The sequence below is a fragment of the Dermacentor variabilis genome, chromosome 4, assembly GCF_050947875.1.
Source record: "Dermacentor variabilis isolate Ectoservices chromosome 4, ASM5094787v1, whole genome shotgun sequence".
Lineage (NCBI taxonomy): Eukaryota > Metazoa > Arthropoda > Arachnida > Ixodida > Ixodidae > Dermacentor > Dermacentor variabilis.
The window spans coordinates 223,166,909-223,185,280 of NC_134571.1; the positions used below are offsets into that span (position 1 = coordinate 223,166,909).

Below are 18,372 nucleotides of genomic sequence, written 5' to 3' on the forward strand. Positions count from 1 at the left end.
GGCGTGCGGCGTAAGCCACGCTCCTTGCCGTTTCGTGCAGACGAGAAAAGGCAGAAGGCACGGAACCGGGTTTATCGGACTACGCGGCATTGCCTCAGGTTGGCCTTGGAGGCATGACTTCGATGATGAGCACTCTCCATCAGGAAGTGGCCTGTTCCTTAAAATGGGCTTCACTGTTGGTAAGAGCTGAAACAGACCGCTGGTTACTAATCTGAACCACCGTCTCGACGACATCGAAGACCGGTTACGTAGAGGAATCTTTCACTGTACCGCTGACAGTCCTGCAGTAACGCGGGCGCAATCTGAGCAGAACATATGCGCTGAACTTAAGTCTCAACAGGGGTGACGACCGTATACCTCACACGCATCACCCGCCGTGGTTGCTCAGTGGCTATGGTGTTAGGCTGCTGAGCACGAGGTCGCGGGATCGAATCCCGGCCACGGCGGCCGCATTTCGATGGGGGCGAAATGCGAAAACACCCGTGTACTTAGATTTAGGTGCACGCTAAAGAACCCCAGGTGGTCAAAATTTCCGGAGTCCCCCACTACGGCGTGCCTCATAATCAGAAAGTGGTTTTGGCACGTAAAACCCCATATATTATTACTCACACGCATCGATTGAGAAAGTGTGTTCCAGAAAAATGTCGGCCCACTTTGGTTTCTGTCTTTCAAATTCAGAGACAACGTACCTTCATCACACAGGAACCTGAAAACTTGTAGAATATTCGTTAGTGAAAATGTCTGCCGGACAACCAGAAACTTCAGCAAGAAAGCTTTATGATTAAGCCAGTGGTCAGAAGTTCTCCGCGCGATATAATAAAGTAGACATAGATAAGAAATGCTACGTATACTTTCCACCAGCTGACAGCGTTTCTGAACTTCGTCAGTGCCATAACCTGAGTACAGACGAGAGCGCTTCGGGCTGTTCGCTTGCCGGTAGCGACACATTGTTATCCTAACTAACAATGTGTAGCACAATACACCTTACACAGGTTTGCATTCTTATTCGTTCACATTAGGAGCATGCTAAGCAAAGGGGACGCTTTATCTTCTGTTGTTGACACATGCTTGGCTGACGTCTTAGTGCTCACGGAAATCTGGCTATCCGCGAGAATCGGGGTGGTCAACTGTTTAAAACGTGACAAAAGATACGCCATTTATCGCTGTAATCGATATGCCAGATCTGGTGTCGTGATACACATTGCTGTGGCGGACAATCTTGTTTCCAGCGTTGTCGTACTCAGTACGCCACTGGAGCTCGGTTGTGTTCGTATCCGAGTGAACTATCAGAATATGGTACTTTGTACATGTTACCGTCCCCCATGTGCAAGCTCAGATTTTCATCAACAGTTGCACCGTGTGCTAAGCAATTTAGTATTACGTTTTCCGTGCGCTTCCTTATCAGTCTTAGGTGATTTTACTTTTCGTAAAATAAACTGGTCAATCTCCTGCCCCGTTCTTACAGAATCATGATCCGAAAGCGCAGCCTGCATAAGATTTTGTCTAGATGTTAATCTCGCGCAGCTCATTTCCCTACCAACTAGAATCGGTCCGACATCAGCTAACACACCCGATTTAGTTCTTACGACTGTCCCAGATATTACAGGGTCACTCAGTCTGTTCCCCTGGTTTGAGCGACCAGTGTTTCATTCATTTTTCTATAACAACTCCACTCACAATCATAACGAGTACCCTTAAGACAGTAGGCGATTACACGAAAGCAGATCGTACTTCAAATAATACAGAACTTGAATTGTTTTTAGAGGATTGTATGCCTGGTTTGTTTGATCGTACTGGAAGCTTTTCGAAAATAAATTGGTATCATGTAGCAACCCGTATAATTCCCGAAAAGAAGCGCTCGCCTGGATTTACCGGAACACGAAAAAGGCTGTCAAACAACAAGAAAAAGAATGCGCCGTGCTTGCTTAGTGGCTATGGTGTTGGACTGCTAAGCACGAGGTCGCGGGATCGAATCCCGGCCACCGCAGCCGCAATTCGATGGGGGTGGAAGGCGAAAACACCCGTGTACTTAGATTTAGGTGCGCGTTAAAGAACCCCAGGTGGTGCAAACTTCCTGAGTCCCCCACTACGGCGTGCCTCATAATCAGTTTGTGGTTTTGGCACGTAAGCCCCCCCCCCCTTAAAAAAAGAAGGAAAGACAGTTTGGTCTTTTAAATTGTTTCATCAACACCGCAAGTTGCCGCACCTACGGTGATACCCTTAAGTATTTTTAACGACGAGAAAATGATCGCTTTTTATAGGTCACGGAAAAAAAATATTTGCCATTGCAAATAATATTCCAGCAAACATTGCAGCATACCATATTGTGCATAATCAAGTGCTCTTTCCAAAAACATAAGTTATGAAACAAAAAGAACTGTATTAGATAAAAGTTCAAGAAAGCGCCATTATTTAGGCCAGTTTATAAAAACAACAATAAAGAAAACGTGATCTCTACAAAAATAATAATATCAAAAGAAATTCCGAATATGCATTTCAAAGATAAATAACCAAGGGATAGTGTCTGAAAAAAATAAATGCACAGTACACCGCCGTTCTTCGGATACAAAAAGGAAACTAAGACCAGTTCATCGCTCATGCCATGCGGCGAAGCAGTTCCCGGATTTTGTAAAGCATAGGTGCACTCCGCACTTTTCCCACAAACTGTCTGGTATTCGTTCATCTTTTGCAGTCCTCGTAGCAAATTTTGCAGTTCCGTCTTTTCAGCATCTTCTGAGGATGGTCCAATCAGAAGTCCAGGGAACGTACTTCACCAGTTCGTCTAGAGTCATGCACCTCTTCCGGTACCGATCGCTCTCAGCGTAGCTGGGCAACTACAAGATTTTGCATCCAAGCATATCTGTTTGCATTGTTGCAGATTGTCTTTATCACCTCTGCAGAGAAGAATAGAAAAAGATCCCACGCCGTTGTAAACTGCCTTGCGCTGCATCCGCAGTGCTGGGCCGAGATGTGCAATGGCGGCCTTCTTGGCGGGATTGAAAGTTTCAATGCCGCCGATGGCAGCACATCAGAACCAAGCGAAGTTTGCGCCCTGAAGATGACCAGTATAGCTCCCAGCTCGTGAAAAAAGATCGGCAGATAAGCGCGCACAAGGAAGGAGATCGCTGAAGGCCGTGAAGGATATATACTCGCCGATGAACAGCTGCGGATGTCCGATGCTGACTGAAAACATCGTCGCCATCAGAGCTTGATTCTGCTTTGCTGCCATCTTTGGAAGCATAGCTCGAGTCATCATCACTAAATTGAAGTGCAGGTGCAGCATAGTTTTGAGCACAACGCTTTTCTCGCGCCGAAGCCGCGCGGGACGACGCCATGTGAGCGACTTTCGTTAGCGGCGCAGTGACACCGGCAGCGCCCCGGGATTTTACGAGAGAAGCGGAACCTAAACCATTGGAAACTGGTTGAAAATACCAGGTCCGCATGTTGGACATGCGGCGACCCTTTAGAAATACACTTTGGCGGAATAAAACGACTCGGTCTCCGAAGCAAAGCTCGAGCAGCTGACGTCATTCACGGTTAATTATCACCGTTCAGCACTGTCGTATGTCGGAGCGCAATGTGTAGGAATCGTTCATGCGTTCATTGTCTGCGTCTTTGACTTGTTGGTATACGTACTGACATTAAGCCAAGTCTGTACGTCAAACATTTTTTTATCTTAAGCGTACAAAGTTTATTCGAATTACGTCAGTATAGATGAATTATACGCAATGGCGGACATAAATTGCAAGGAAAAACCGAAGTACTTGAACTAATAATAAACTAATTGCATTACTTAATTAGTTTAATGCAAACCTTACTACACATGTTCATGAAAAAAAGTTGAAGGTCCAGCAGAGTCTAGCAGAGTTGAAGGTCTAACAGAGGTCTAGCTGCGTGTGAAAATGGGCACGCAGACCGAGACAGTTGGCTTGACGTGGCACCATGCAGCGCGGCTCTTGTCAACCCCTGAAACTGGGCGTGGTGTGGAATGCAGCCTCGCCATTGGGCGTTTATTCATTTCGCGCCGTATTGGCGGCGAGGAGTTACGGAGTCGCCATCTATCGGAAGCGCCTCGCTGGCGTATTATGAGGGATCACGTAGTGCGCTCCTCATAGGTTTTGCTGTCAGCGCTCACTGAAAACACCACGCGCGAGCTCTCCCGGACATTTCTGTAAGCACTTTAAAAACGAGAGAAGTTTTTTTACTGTCTAAATAATAATCTTGGGCAAACTGAAAGCACAGAATCGTTTACAGACGCTATCTCTTTACCGAATACGTACAGTGAACGCCACTGCGCGCGGTCGCCGCGATGAAGTCTCCCGAACCAGCTTCTTGCGGGAAAGGTAGGTAAACGCTGAGAGCAAACTATGTGAAATATGTTCCTATAGTGTTTGTATAACTAAATGAAGCGTAATAGAACGAAGCCTCAATGCAGCGATCGCGCAGATTCGCAGCGACCGACTGCGCGTCTGCATCCTTGTCCGGCACTGTTTCGCTTTTCCACGCGCGCGTTTTCGCACCGTGCCATGAGCTTTAGGCCGCAGAATATGAGCATTTGACAGTATACAAGCAACCATTGTTGCGTGGGCGCTATCAGAGCTGTTCAAAAATAATTTCATTGTAGAGACTTCGACGCCTACGGGGACTGTGATGTGCCGTCGCGACGATTCAACCTTTCTTTTTCTTCTAAGTTCTTTGACCTTTCAATACTATTTCTCAAGTTGCGTCGCACTGTATGTTTATCGGTGTTCTCAGCGTGCAATTTCCCGCTGCTACTTTTTTGTAATCCGGTGCATTAATTCATAACATAAACATGACCATATTCCATGCTTTCTTTAAATGTGCTTGTTACCGCTGCCTTTCCACTCCACTGAACTTGCCAGTATCTATAGCATCGACAAGCTCATAGACCAAACCGGCATGACATTAGTCGAGCAGCGGACTGGGGCGAGCGTCTGAGTGAGCGTTTTCAGAACATCGCAGACCGGGCGCCGTAGCAGAAATCTTCCTCGCGTCTGTGCTTGCTGCATACCCGAGTTGTAGCCGATGACTGTTTTCCGGTTTTATGTTTCGCGAGCCAAGCTTCACGCAGCTTCTTGTCCTGCGGCTACGTGTGAATAAGGCTGACACCGGCCTCCGTTACGTGCGTCTGGCCCTGCGGCACCGAGCAGTAGCCTACCATGTTGCGCGCCTTCAAAGGCAGGCACTACCTATTGTAGTGCTTTCAAGCGTTCTAAAGGAGACACTCGAAGGGGGAAAATCTCGCCACTAAATGAGGACCGCAGCGTACGAGGGAATTTAAACTCTCGTTTCCAGCTCGCTTTGGCGCTCCCGAAGCAGCCGACGCGGCCGCTATGTCCACGTGATCCCTCCTAGCACGTCACGCCGACGGTGGCGCCAGCTTTTCCAGTGGTGGAGCTCGAGGCCAATACCTCCCGGGGCACTTCGCGGTGCTGCAAGCGCCATCGGATAAGTTGGACGAATCATTTGTCGCCAGGGTCTACGCGGCCATTCTGGAACGTACAAGCGCACTACTGGACTTTTACGGCAATCGCCTTCGACTTTCTATTGTTAATGGCTCCGCAGTAACGTTTGTAACAAAGAAGTATACTGATGTAAGTAGCTCTCTTTTTAATGAATGGATCGACTTGGTGTTTCTTCGAATCGATGTCCGCGTGAGCAGACAATTTATTCGTACTGACACAATTCAGTTAAACTTAGTAGGTTTTCCAAGTGTTTCGCAGAAAAGAATACACTCTGTAGAAAATATGCAGAGACGCGTACAACGAAGGACGTGTGTGTTTGTTTTCTGCAGTTTCGCAGCATTGCATGTAATAACGTTAAGTTCGAGCGTTTGTGTACGTCAATGAGCATTGTATCGCTTCAAGGCACGAGCTGCATTAACGAACAGAGGCGAGCATGTGCTGGCGTATGCTGCCACGATAAAGTTCCCGGTTTTTTACTTCTGTTAATTGGTCACTAGGATAAAACGTCATATGAGGCGTAATATGTGCTGGCAGACAGAGCACATGGTACCGTAGCGGCACCTCGGTAGGCAGGCTTTTTCCTCGATGCAAAGAACGCATGCTCGAAGCGTGGACCACATGCAAAATGCACCTGGCAAAACACGGTGCACGTGCTCGAACGAATTTTAAGCAAACCGCGCGTAATTGAATTGGCCTGGAGCATTACCCTCTAATATTTCGCATTCGCCTGTCACCACGCTTTATTATCTCATTTGGAAGCGATGATCGCACCTCACTGCGTGTTGCGAGTGCGACAGATCGATCCGAGCGTCGTCGGGAGGAATTCACGCTGGTGTTTTTAGAGCGCGGCTCTCGGGTGGCCGCTCCTGCGGCAAGCGTCGGCGTCGCTTGTAACCGAGCGAACGAGCACAGCGAAAGATGAGAGCGAATGCGGTGCGGAGCGGGGGATGAAAATAAATGTCGCACTTTCGCCCGAAAACCGAACATCGATCGCGGTAGCAAATTGATGGACAGCTAGCTATACCAAGCAAGGATAGCAGTTTTATTGGCCGCATAAACTTGTGCACGTAGGCATAGTAACAAAGTTAACAAGCGTGGTGCCACGCGCGTACAAGGGAACATGAAAGCATCTCTTTCGATGACCGCAAAAACTCGTTGTCAAACGCTGTAATGAGGAAGCCCGGTAGCACCAGCTAGCGAATCGACCTTCTTGCTGCCTCTCGCTTCAATGCGAACTAAGCAGCGAAACACAGCGGGCGGTAGACTGCCCCCGTCGCAGATGCCTTTCAAGACACAGCGGCCAGGATGGGTGCGCACGGCCTCCCGGGCCGCTCGGAGTAAAACGCGCCCGCCCCCCTTTCCCTGGATGCTTGCGAGCGACAGAAGACGATGCGCTTCCTCCCCGCTTCCCTAGCTTGAATGCGCGAGATTGAGCCTCAATCGTCGCCTCACCCTCGCAGCCTTTCACTCGCATATGCAGCACACAGTGCGCGGCGATGATTTTATCGCCCTTGGACTTTATGCGGAACCTCACGGCGACGCGGACGGCAGACATGCGCCTGGAGTGTCTATATAATTGCTATCGCAACGAATGTGGCGAGAGCGAAGAAGCGCGAGGTGGAAAGTGGAGAACAGGGTTGCAACGGCACCATGAGGCGGAAAGCGGATGAGCGTATGGTGAAATGGTGAGGAAGAAAGCGGAGTGCCGGCGGAGACCAAGCTTGCGCGAGCGCAGAAACAGCGCTGGTGCTGGCTTCGGACCCACTGCACATAAGTTGCTTCACCTGCGGCTCCGCCGCCGCTAGAAAAGACGCGCGTTCACGCCTTTTTTCTGAGCAATGAGCGACGCAACCGGCGGAAGCTCTTCGTCTGCCGCTGCTGCTAAACGAGCTGCCCGAGTAGAGGCTTAGCGCCGCCAACGAGAGCACCCTGTCATTCGGAAAGAAGTTCTTTGCTACAATACATCGGGAATTTAAAACACCTAAACAGCGGCGCTCGAAATTCGCATTAGGAAGTATCGTAATCGTCGGTGAAATATTTTTTTCTTTCACCAAAGACGTGGGGTTTTGATATCTCGAGGGGGGGGGGGGGTGAATGCCTCGGTGCCTCTTGCCGTTTTTTATGCCGTTAACGTAGCAAAGTGGCTTACATCTTTTGTCCTCATGCGCCGAATTCACTGAACGATAAGACGAGCAGCATCTACCTCGTATAAATTGAGGGCTTTGGCCGGTGCCGCTGATTTGCCCTGCCTTCCCTCGTTCACTGATAGAAGAAGAGCGAGTCGGCAAGCCCCAACCCTAACCCAATTCCAAAAGTTGTCTCATCAGTGCATTATCCAAGAAGTCTCATAAAAGGCTTGTAACTCTGGGCCGCTGTCTTCTCAAGGCACATTGTGAGTTGGGTTGAACAACGTACTGTTTTGAGCCCGGATAGCAAGACAGTGCGCTGCTCGGCTGGGCGCTAGTTCGGACGGCCCAGCTGCGCGAAAGGCACGCGGTGTCATCGACGGCGAGGCTTAATGCGGCGGGTGGAGCCGGTTTGCGAGCGTGATTGCGGAGTCGCTGGTTGCGCCCCCCCCCCCCCCTCCTCACGAGAGATTGAAGCGGCGGGGATTTCCCATCCGAGGAATGTGTCCGCGTGAACTTGGGAGTTCCGCGGAACAAGGCGAGGCAGTTCCTTTGGTGCGCAAATCCTCGCACAGTCGCCGTGCGCCGCCCATCGCGGCATCTCTGTTCGCCCTGAGCTCCCGTTGAGCCCCTCGGGCGGTGAAGACATTCTCGGTTTGTGCGCGCCGTCTTTCTCTCGCCGGTTGAATCCGAGAGACGCGAACACCGGCAGAGCGTCGCGGGTTGAGGATTAGCGTCGGCGCTTCTCTCATTGCTCGGTAGCAACACTTTCACGCCTCAGCGGCGGTGAAAAGGCACGGAAAGTGCAGCCTGGAATCAAAATGAACATGCCCGCACGTGCTGTCCTGAATACTCGCTTCTCCGCTTACTATCTTTTCACGCTTTAAGTATAAATCCGTCTCGAGGCGATGTAGATTTTTCCCCCTCCAAGCAGGAGTGCACACCCGGCCTAAATTCAGGCGTGAAATGGCAATGAAGCGCGCGCATTATTGTGGACTATGAATTGCGTGCGACTGAGCCGCGATGCCGCGTTTGCCGCAGAGTATTGTCCATGTCGTCCGTGTGAAAAAATGATGAACGTTGCCCACGCCGCCAAACAATGGTTTGGCACTTGTTCGAGTTGGTAATAGAAGTGCTGTCGTGCAAAACGTGCGCGTGACATTGCACAGGAGACGAGTGCAAATTATTCGTTCATATCAATAGCGGTGAAGAAATTCCTATTCATGTATACCTCAATTTTTTGGTTCCGTGTAGCTGATGCCTTCGGCATAAAAGCTACGATCGCCGCGGCAACTTACGTGTAGGAACCACGACGAAGAATACAGGCGTACTGTTTTCGCTGAATGAAAGGCGACATCGTATATGTGCTTGCAAACGGTCGAACGTACATGGTAAATTGACGGTTGTTTATTTACTCATAGTCGAAAAGCTTAATGTCAAAAATCGAATTAAACTAAATTATGGGGTTTTACGTGCCGGAACCACGATCTGATTATGATACACGCCGTAGTGCTGGATTCTGGAACTGTCGACCACCTGGGGTTCTTCCAATGTGCGCCTAAATCTAAGCACATGGCTGCTTTCGCATTTCGCCCCCATCGAAATGCGGCTGCCGTGGCCGAGATTTAAAAAAAAAAGAAGAGCCTGAAGCGTGTGCAGAAAGCGAGCTGCCGCGCCGGACAGCGGGACGTGACCGAGACGGGCGAAGCGCCGACTTTCGTCCCGTATTTCGTTGCGCACACAACAATATTGTACAGAGCGTCCCAGCTAACTTTAGCCAGAGTTTAATGATAGGCCGCTGCACTTCTAAGACGACGTGACCGAATCCATGTCGCTGATTATTGTATGGAGTAAGTCGCACTATTCTTGTATTCTGCTTAATTGCATAATTAGTCAAGATAAATTAAACAACTTCAGAAGCAACGAGGTTAGGCAAACGATTTCAATTAGAAATTGGCAGAGCGTTTTGCAAAACGTCCGATTAGGCAGTTTCTATCTTTCTATCTTTTAAGTAAGTCTGGCTGAAGTTAACTGGGACATCCTGCATATTGCTGCGTGCGCAATAAAAATATCGTTTGAAAGTCAGCGCTTCGTCGGTCTCAGCCGCGACACGTTGTTGTCTGGCGCTGTTTCTGCTCGCTTCCTTCCGACATCCACCGACCAGGCCAAGGGTGCGCAAACAGCTCGCTTTTCCGTTCGTTCGGTCTGGCTGCGACGTCACAAAGTGGGCCGTCCGCAAGATTTGTGAGAACGGGAGGGAGAGTACAGCCAATAAACGAGCGAGCCCAGCCCCGGAAGTTTGCGTCACCAATTTGGGCTTCGATCGGGGACGATATATTAAGTGCAGAATGTTGGTGATGCTTCAATAATTGAACACGTAATATAAGAAACAATCTCTTACTGTTGCAACATATAATCTGCGTCGGAAATGTCATGCGAGAGAAGAAAACTAATTTAAGCGGCATATATTTTGGTTTAGTCCGCTAGGTGGTATCGCACACGGCAAAACAAATTGGCAGGAGCGCGCAGTTCAAATGGCGATCATTGTTCATCGACTGCGCATCGTTATGTCGTCGCACAGAAACATTAGACATGGCCCACACGTGTCGCCGCACCAACGCGAACTGTTGGTCGCTTTCATGGAGGGCCACCCGTACCTTGTGCGGACATCGCGCGCGCTGACCCAAGAGCGTCCCGTCGACACAGCCACTACACCGGGAATGCGGCCGCGATCCGCAAAGGCCGCCTTTGCACTAGCCTTGCCGGCCGTTGTCAACGGGAAGCTCACCCAACCCTGTTGCTGCCCACCCCGGTTATTTTTTCCGCAACTGCGTGAATGGTCTCGCTCACGGAAGCGTGCCCTATGGATACGAATTCTTCGCTGCCGATAGATCTTTGGAAGCTCCCCGTCGCGAAGAAACAGAGAGCAGAGTCTTGCGTCGTGATGCCACCGGTCCGAAGGCCACCGATGGCGTCTTCCAGTTGCTCGCAGAGCCACCGCACAGTGCCTGAAGTGCTCGCGGAACTCTTCCTCGGTAAGCTCGTCAAATGCGTCCCGAAAGATGCGTCGCCGAGGCTGCCCGAGAGACTCCAAAAGCGCGGTAATAGGAGCGGCCATCGTGACTCGTGAGCGCCAAACCGCCGAACAATGAACGCGATTCTATGAGCACAACGTGAAACGGCGAGCATTCTCGACAAATGAGGTCAGATCAAACAAAATTAAAAAGAACACTAGTTATATTTATCACAGCGCAGGCACAACATTTAATTTCACTGTGATCACAGTTGTTTTCAATAATTAACGTCGCTAACGTTCTGCGATGGCGGATCGCGCTTTAATCTCGAAAAACTGGACCCCTGCCAGGGCCAGCTATGTTCGGCGAGCGACGATATTACGAGCAGACGACAGGCGCATCGTCTGCTACTAGCGCTGCTATGGCAATGGCCATTCATTCTTCGAAACGAATGCCCTTGTCTACCGTTCCACGCTAGCGGCCGATTCCACTCGGTTTTGGAATTATTGACAGGAGTGTGACGTAAACGCATTTTGTGGTCCCGCCCCGGCGCAATGGCGGCCGTGACGAAACGCGCGGGCGCCAACGAATCACGAGAGGGCAAGCGAGAGAACGGAGAAGCGAGCTGTTTGCGCGATCGCACCCCAAGTTATAGCACGCATAGTTGCGCCTAGCTCTGTTGAAACAGTTGCAAGATTCGATATAAAATAGCTTACAGATTAACATCGTCCGCGGAGCATGCACCTTTGTGGCAAAGGGTGGTTTGGGTACATAGGTCGTGTGGCATGTGTGCGCAGTGTGCGACGGAAATCGCATCTACTGAGGCCAGGATCCACCGATATCGAACAGCGCCAGGTCGAAGAGGTGCTTAATGCTATGCCGGCACTCGTTGCATTCTTAATCTGCTTACTGCATGCCAGAAGGCTCATATTGGAAAGTGTTCAAATGCGAAGAAACGAGTAATCGCGCGGCATCGATTCGACAGCAAGCCGTATCCATAGTCAGTCAATGTAAATGCATGTGCGCATACAGAAGCGCAGGAATTATTTCCACCAATGCCGATGAAGGAGAAGCAGAACTCAGCTATAAAGAAATAGAGCACATTGCGGTTACAATAAATATGAAGTCGTGCGAGGAATTAGGGAAGGAGTAATGTTGCCAATGCTAACGTTCGCAAATGCCGTTCTGTGTTTAAATGCAGAGATCTTGTCAGCGTTAGTTTATAGAAATATGACATGCCAATGAAAGTTCTGCTGCTGCTATTGATCATTTATCGCCACGCATGGATGCACAAATGCTGTCTGATGTATCTTTGGATGGCGCACCGCCAAGATTGTGAAATGTTGGTGTGATTACTTATTTATTTATTTATCTGCGTTATCATCTGCGCCAGTGGAACTACAGAGGGAAGTGGTACATACCTACACTCTTAGCACGGTAACGCTTAATGAAGGGGCATATTCTCACAATTTTATGCACCTGTAAATAAAAATTGTATTGTAACCTTTATCTAAGTAACCTTTAATAAAGGCGCATATTCTCACAAATATGTTTACCTATGAATAAGAAATAAAGTTGGAACCTTTACTCGCGTAACATTTAATAAAGGGGCATATTCTCACAATTTTTTGCGCCTTAAATGAAAAGTTATTTAGTAATCTTTAGTACAGGTGCACGTAGCCATTTTTGTATTCTAACATTTCGTATATGATGAGCAAAACGTGAACAAGGTGAATGCAGGAGCCAACGTTTCGACAAGTGGACTTGTCTTCCTTGAAGAAGACAAGTCCACTTGTCGAGACGTTGGCTCCCGCATTCACCTTGTTCACGTTTTGCTGATCGTCTTCAATTTCCATCTCTCGCATTCCCCGTGTTTTCCCAACATTTCGTATAGGCGTACAGTCTTGCAAATCCTCACCCGAGCGCCCTTCTGCGCATGCCCATGAATTCAGCACACTGACTTTTCGGCTATCCGTCAAACTTCACCTCAATGCACTAGCGTACCTAATTGAGCGGTAGTTTACAAAAAAAAAAAATCTATTTGAAAAGATCGGCCGAATCTCAACAACTTTCAGTTACCAACGCAATGAGGATACCTGCTTCCGAAGATACGGGCATCTAAGGCACTGATCTATCGAGAAAAAGACTTGGAAAAACCCTAATAGTGAAACAAGAATAGAAATTGACTTCATACTTTCTGCTGATCCCAGCATAGTGCAGGATGTAGAAGTGTTAGGTAGTGTAAAATACAGTGATCATAGGTTAGTGAGGTCTGGGATTCTCCTCAATTTGAAGAAATAAAGAGTAAAATTGGTCAAGAAGAAACAGGCCAACCTAGACGCAGTAAGGGTAAAAGCAGGCCAATTCAGGCTGATTCTTGCAAACAAATATGCAGCTTTATAATGTAGAGGTGAAGATGACATAGGGGTAATGAATGAAACCGTAAATAGGCTGGCTTCAGAAGCAGCAATTGAACGGGAGGTAAGGCACCAAGGCAACCAGTAGGCAAGCTCTCCCAATTAACAAACGCCTTAATAAAGAAATGAGAAACAATGAAAGTGTCCGACTCAAGAAATCAGATAAAATTCGCGGAACTGTCAAAACTGATCAACAAGGAGAAAATAAGGGATATTAGAAATTGTAACATCAGAAAGTCCAAGGAAGCAATAAAATGGGTGCAGCATGAAATCAGTGAGAAGGAAACTTGGCATAGGAACAAGGCAGGTTGCAGCAGTTAATATAAAAAGCACGATGCACAAAAGCTGGCACAAACTTGGAAATTCTAGGAATAAATGTTCAAAACACAAAATAATTGATGAAATACATAGTATGCTGCGTTTGTAAATGTGAGTGCATTGTATACATGCAAGGTTCGACCCGCAACAACGTATTTTGACCCGCGGCAGACCATGTTGATAGTTTTCGGCAAACAGTACCATGCCATCATCACATTACAGTGAGATTTCTAATAATTACATTTTGCACAAGTGGAAAGCACACCACCTGAAAAGGTGACACATTGCAGTGTCACCACGAATTTCTGCATGCATCATTGCCTGTGTTGAAAAGAATTTGGTGGAAGTATCGGGCGTCAGCACCCACGTTCTGGAAATGATGTGAGTAGCAGCTTTGAGAAGAGAAGCTGACGCGAAACATTTAGGGAAAATGTCGTGATTGTTTTATTTGCACACACAAATCAAGATAACTCAGTTTTCCCTTCACAAGCCAAAATACATTTTGCCTTGCCGTTTTTTGTTCACGGCCATGAAGGAATAATTAAAAGACATTTGAGCACAGCACTGTGTGGTAGCACAAATTTCTACATCGGCGCGAGAAATGGTGCAAATACGCAGAAATGCTGAAGGTTCCTGTACAACGCGAACTCTGGATCCCGACACTGTAGTGTCGCCAAACGGCAGTGTCGCAACACTGTAATGTCGTCAAGACTGGTCAAAGCTGTCTTATGCGTAGCCATAAAAATAATGGCAATATATATAATATGAACTTTATAGAATTTAATCAGAAACTTTACTTTTTAGCTGCCTTTTCACTAAATAATATGGTTTAGTAACGTATTCCGTAGCAGAGAAAAACTACATGTGGCACGGGTGCTGTGTTAGTATCAAAGTGCAACTTTTGAGAATTATTTCTATAAGCGTTGATTTTATCCTGTCACCGACAAAAATTACAAAGGCACTTGAGTCTACTTATGTGCACTGAATGCGAAAACAATGTGGCTCTTCCGTATGATACTTTTCACTTGGTCAGGCTTTAATTGGGCGAAGTCAATTTGAGGGTGGGCGAAGTCAGTTCTAGGATGAGCCCGATCGGTTTTGAACGTGGGTCAGCCAAGTTTTCTCATTGGGGAAAGTCAAATTTTTCGGCTGTGGGCGTCCGCCCGACGCCGTGGGATGTCGCAGTGCGAGCCGCAGCAGGTCCAGCACCGGGAACGTGACGTCATCGCTCGGTCGCGTCGATTTCGGTGCCATCGAATGTGAAGAGGAAGCTCGGGCTCCGACGCGCCCTATTCAAATGCATGTAAAACGCAAAAACGCTTTTCTGAGATAACCCCTGGTCCAATTTTAATAAAATGTGTTGCATTTGAGGGAGAAAGTGAACTTCTAGTGATTGTTGGAAGCAGAATTTCTATTTAGGGCCTTAATTTTGTTAAAGGAATTTTCAAAAATTCGAAAGTTCTAAAAAAATGGAACTACGAAGTTTACAAGTCAGTAGCTCTGCATCAAGAACAGGTATCGCGGTTCTGTAAACTACATGCGTTAGATCATTCAAAGCGGACAAATTTTCTATGTTGATTTATATATTACGTGAATGTGTTACGTTGTGTACAAGGGTTCTGCAAAAGCTGTATTTCCATATTACTAAATTTTTAAGATTCATGTTAACATACTAATTTTGACCGCTTTAGATGTACTATTAGTTGCAATTAACAAAATTGTGATATTGTTCTTTATTGTTGAGTTACATAGTTGTAAACTTGATAGTTTGGTTTTCGAAAATTTTTGATTTTTATCAATTTTTAATAAAAAGTTGACGACCTAACTAAAAAATTCCAAACCAACAGCCACTAGATTTTAAACTGTTCTTTGAAATGCAACAAACCTCGTCAAATTTGGTGCAGTGGTTGCCGAGTGAAACGAATTCTCCTTTTTCATGTATTTATATAGGAGAACCCATGCTAAAGCTTCCTCTTAACGCCGGACGTTCGCCTGATTTTCGGCTTCATTGGGCTTAGAATACTTGCGCATTAATAATAGATGTGCTGTAGTGCAAGTGCCCATGCAAGCGGTACTTAGTTCAAAATATAGGTGAGCATCCTGCTCTGTATTCACGCCAAACTTCAACGCTCACCGGTGTAATTGCTCCTGTTATAGAATGTTGGCTGTAAATACAGATTGATCAGCTAGCAATTCGTGTTGGATTATGACAGACGTAGTGGCCATTATTCTCACGTACGCTTCATTTATACTGTACTGTCCTCTGCGTACGTAGTAAATGTGAGCGCAACAAACGTCAAACGGCCAACACTTTTTTTCCCCAACGAAAAGTTGGTTCCGCGAAATGTAGGTAGCGCTGCCGCGCCCACAAGCCACAAGTCCATAAGCCTCATCTGTAAGAGGCTTTGGCCTACAGTTCAAAGCAACGGGTCCGATTTTTCTAAGCATTGGGATTTAGAGACAGTGTAGGCAAAATAGACTTCAAGCGGGTATAAATAATCAGAGGGAGGTTATCTGATTGCTGGCTAAATCGAGGCAAAAGTGTAATTTCACGCTTCACTAAGTACAAAATATATTACTAGTTATGGCTAGGTGGGGCGAGCCGCTGCTCGGTTTAGAGAGTTCAGCCTTGTACATACATCCAAGCCGACATTGCACGACGTAGGCGTTTCTGTGCAAGTTTCGCTACCATGGGTACATATACCTTGGTGAATATGGGTCCTTTTTCACCGACAAGGAAACCCCTGAAAATGTCATGCGCGTTGAAATCAACCATTTGTCGCAGTTTTGTTGCGGGTGAGACGCGTGTCGAAACTCGACTTCTCACTCTTTCCGTGCAGGTGACTGGCGTGGTTGGCCGAGCCGAGTCCCTCTCGTCTGTTTTCTTCCTGCTCGCCTTCCTGGCCTACAACAGAGCCATCGACAGCTCCAAACGCACTGGTATGAGCACCGACCTTTAAGACTTGCTGCTTTCTCAGTTTACACTGCAAAGACCGGCGCATTCTAAGCGAGGCAGACGGAAAAGTTGTCGAGTTTGAAAGCTTTCACATTTCTACGAAACAAGTAGGTGCGGTGGACGAACACAAAGACGGTGAAACATGAAACGCTCAAAGTCGCAACTAGCCGTTAGTAGAGGATAAAAAATTACAATAGCAATGCTTACGTCAGCCATCTAAAGGGTCTAACTTCATAGTGTCGGGCTTTCTGAATAGATATCAAATAGCAAGAATTCTTACTCCTCCTATTCAAATGCAATAAAAAAGTGGTTTAGAGCACTTTCAGTCTGGTCCTTGACATAAGCGTGTAAATTTGATGTTGGCTTTGTCTAACAAATCGTGTGTCATTGTAACTCACGTGATAAGGTTGCAGTCGGCGGCTTAAGCCATGTGTTTCATCGGCGGACACCGCGCTGAGAGAAGGAATGAGGAGAGGATCAGATACAATCAAAAAGGAGGAGCGCCAGGATTGGTTGGAGCGATCATTGAACCCGCTCGTGCCCCCGCGCAGTGGATTCACGTCACAGAACCCAGGGTGGCCGAAACGAATCCCGCTGCTTCGCCAGCAAACTTCGCCGCGCAACTTAGGCATGTGAAACCCCAAAATTTATTCTAATTTTCAGCCGCTTTTCGACCGCTGCCCTATGTCTTTGGTTCCAGCTCTGGTTGCATCTTTACGTAAGAAACTAAAGACGAAACACCGAAACCGTGATTGACCGGAAGCAACTCATCGAAGGGAAAGTGTAATTGTAGTGTCGTGCCTGCATGAGAAATTTGCAAAACTTTAAAAGGGATTTGCGTCAATTTTGTGCTATGCGACGTCAGTGCACGAAATTTAAAAACTGCCGAGAAGGCGTCTGTAACTATACTTAGGAGTGTCAACTACGTTCCAGAACTTATGCAGGGAGATTTCTTGTTAGACCTTTGATTCGTCTTGAAAGGGATAAGCAATGACCTGAGGCTTGTTAGAACTAAAACAAATTTGGGTAACGGACGTCGTCCAAAAGGCCTGTCCTTGCGCGCTTATCTCTCGGTGTTTCACTGCTTTATTTTTTCTTTCTCCACACGGTGAGGGTCGTTTCCTTCGAGCTAGAATAAGAGTCTGCCGAGTGCGCACGTGTAACGGACCCTTGCTGCACGTCGTCTTCTGTTCCGCGCACAGAGTGGCGCCCTCTTGCGGCGTGCGTGGCCCTCGTGGTGGTGGCGACGCTCTGCAAGGAGCAAGGCATCACCGTGGTCGCTGTCTGCTTCACCTACGAGATATTCGTCGTTCAGGAGGTCAGTGCCCTCAATTAGTAGAACAATGTATCGAATGCTGCTGCGTGAGCTTGCCTCTCCAGTGCTTTGAGCGCCGCAACGGCTCAGTGAATATCTATGCAAAACCTGCTGAAACACGCGAGGCACAAGCGTGAAACATGCAAAACACCTCACGTGCAGCCACTGGCTCCGCAGCTCCATTGTTCGGGCGATCCTGGAGTCGTGCACTCTTAGGCAAAGTTACACGCTTTGGAGTGCCCCTTCTGCCACACAACGATAGTCGTCATCTGCCTTGATGCGTTTCCTTTCTTTAACGCGGTGAGCTCGGTACTTTCCAGTAACGAACGGCATGCACGTTATCAGCATGATAGCATTCCCGACAGGAAAGTAGCGGGCACGGCGTTTTCAAGAGAGGAAATGCATCAAAGCAGATAACGATTATTGTTGTGTGGCAGAAGGGGCACTCCAAAGGGTGTAACTTTGCCTAAGAGGGTGAAGGTCACAAAACCTCGCTCAAAGGCCACACACGCTTATTGGCGTGTGTTTATTGTTACCGCGGAAATAATTTTCTATAACAGCAGGACACGATTGCTGTCTTGTGGCTATCCCAGCAGGGTTCTGGCACACTACAGCTAGCTGGTTTTGACTATGTTTATGCGCAAGGACAGGTTGTCCCTAGCTGAGCGAAGGTATATTTTGCAAAAGAAAAAAAAAAAAGCCGCGAACAAAACGGATACTTTTGAGGACGGTATCTCATG

General features: G+C 47.6%; 1 protein-coding gene across 3 annotated transcripts in view; it reads left to right on the forward strand.

Moving 5' to 3' along the window:
* Positions 1-18,372, forward strand: part of LOC142580123 (protein O-mannosyl-transferase Tmtc3-like) — an 870,647-nt gene that overhangs the window by 595,003 nt on the left and 257,272 nt on the right. For all 3 annotated transcript variants that reach the window (XM_075690944.1, XM_075690943.1, XM_075690942.1), the window contains 2 exons: positions 16,202-16,301; positions 17,520-17,635. In XM_075690944.1, coding sequence (XP_075547059.1) covers positions 16,202-16,301; positions 17,520-17,635 — 216 coding nt within the window. The remainder of the gene's footprint in view (positions 1-16,201; positions 16,302-17,519; positions 17,636-18,372) is intronic.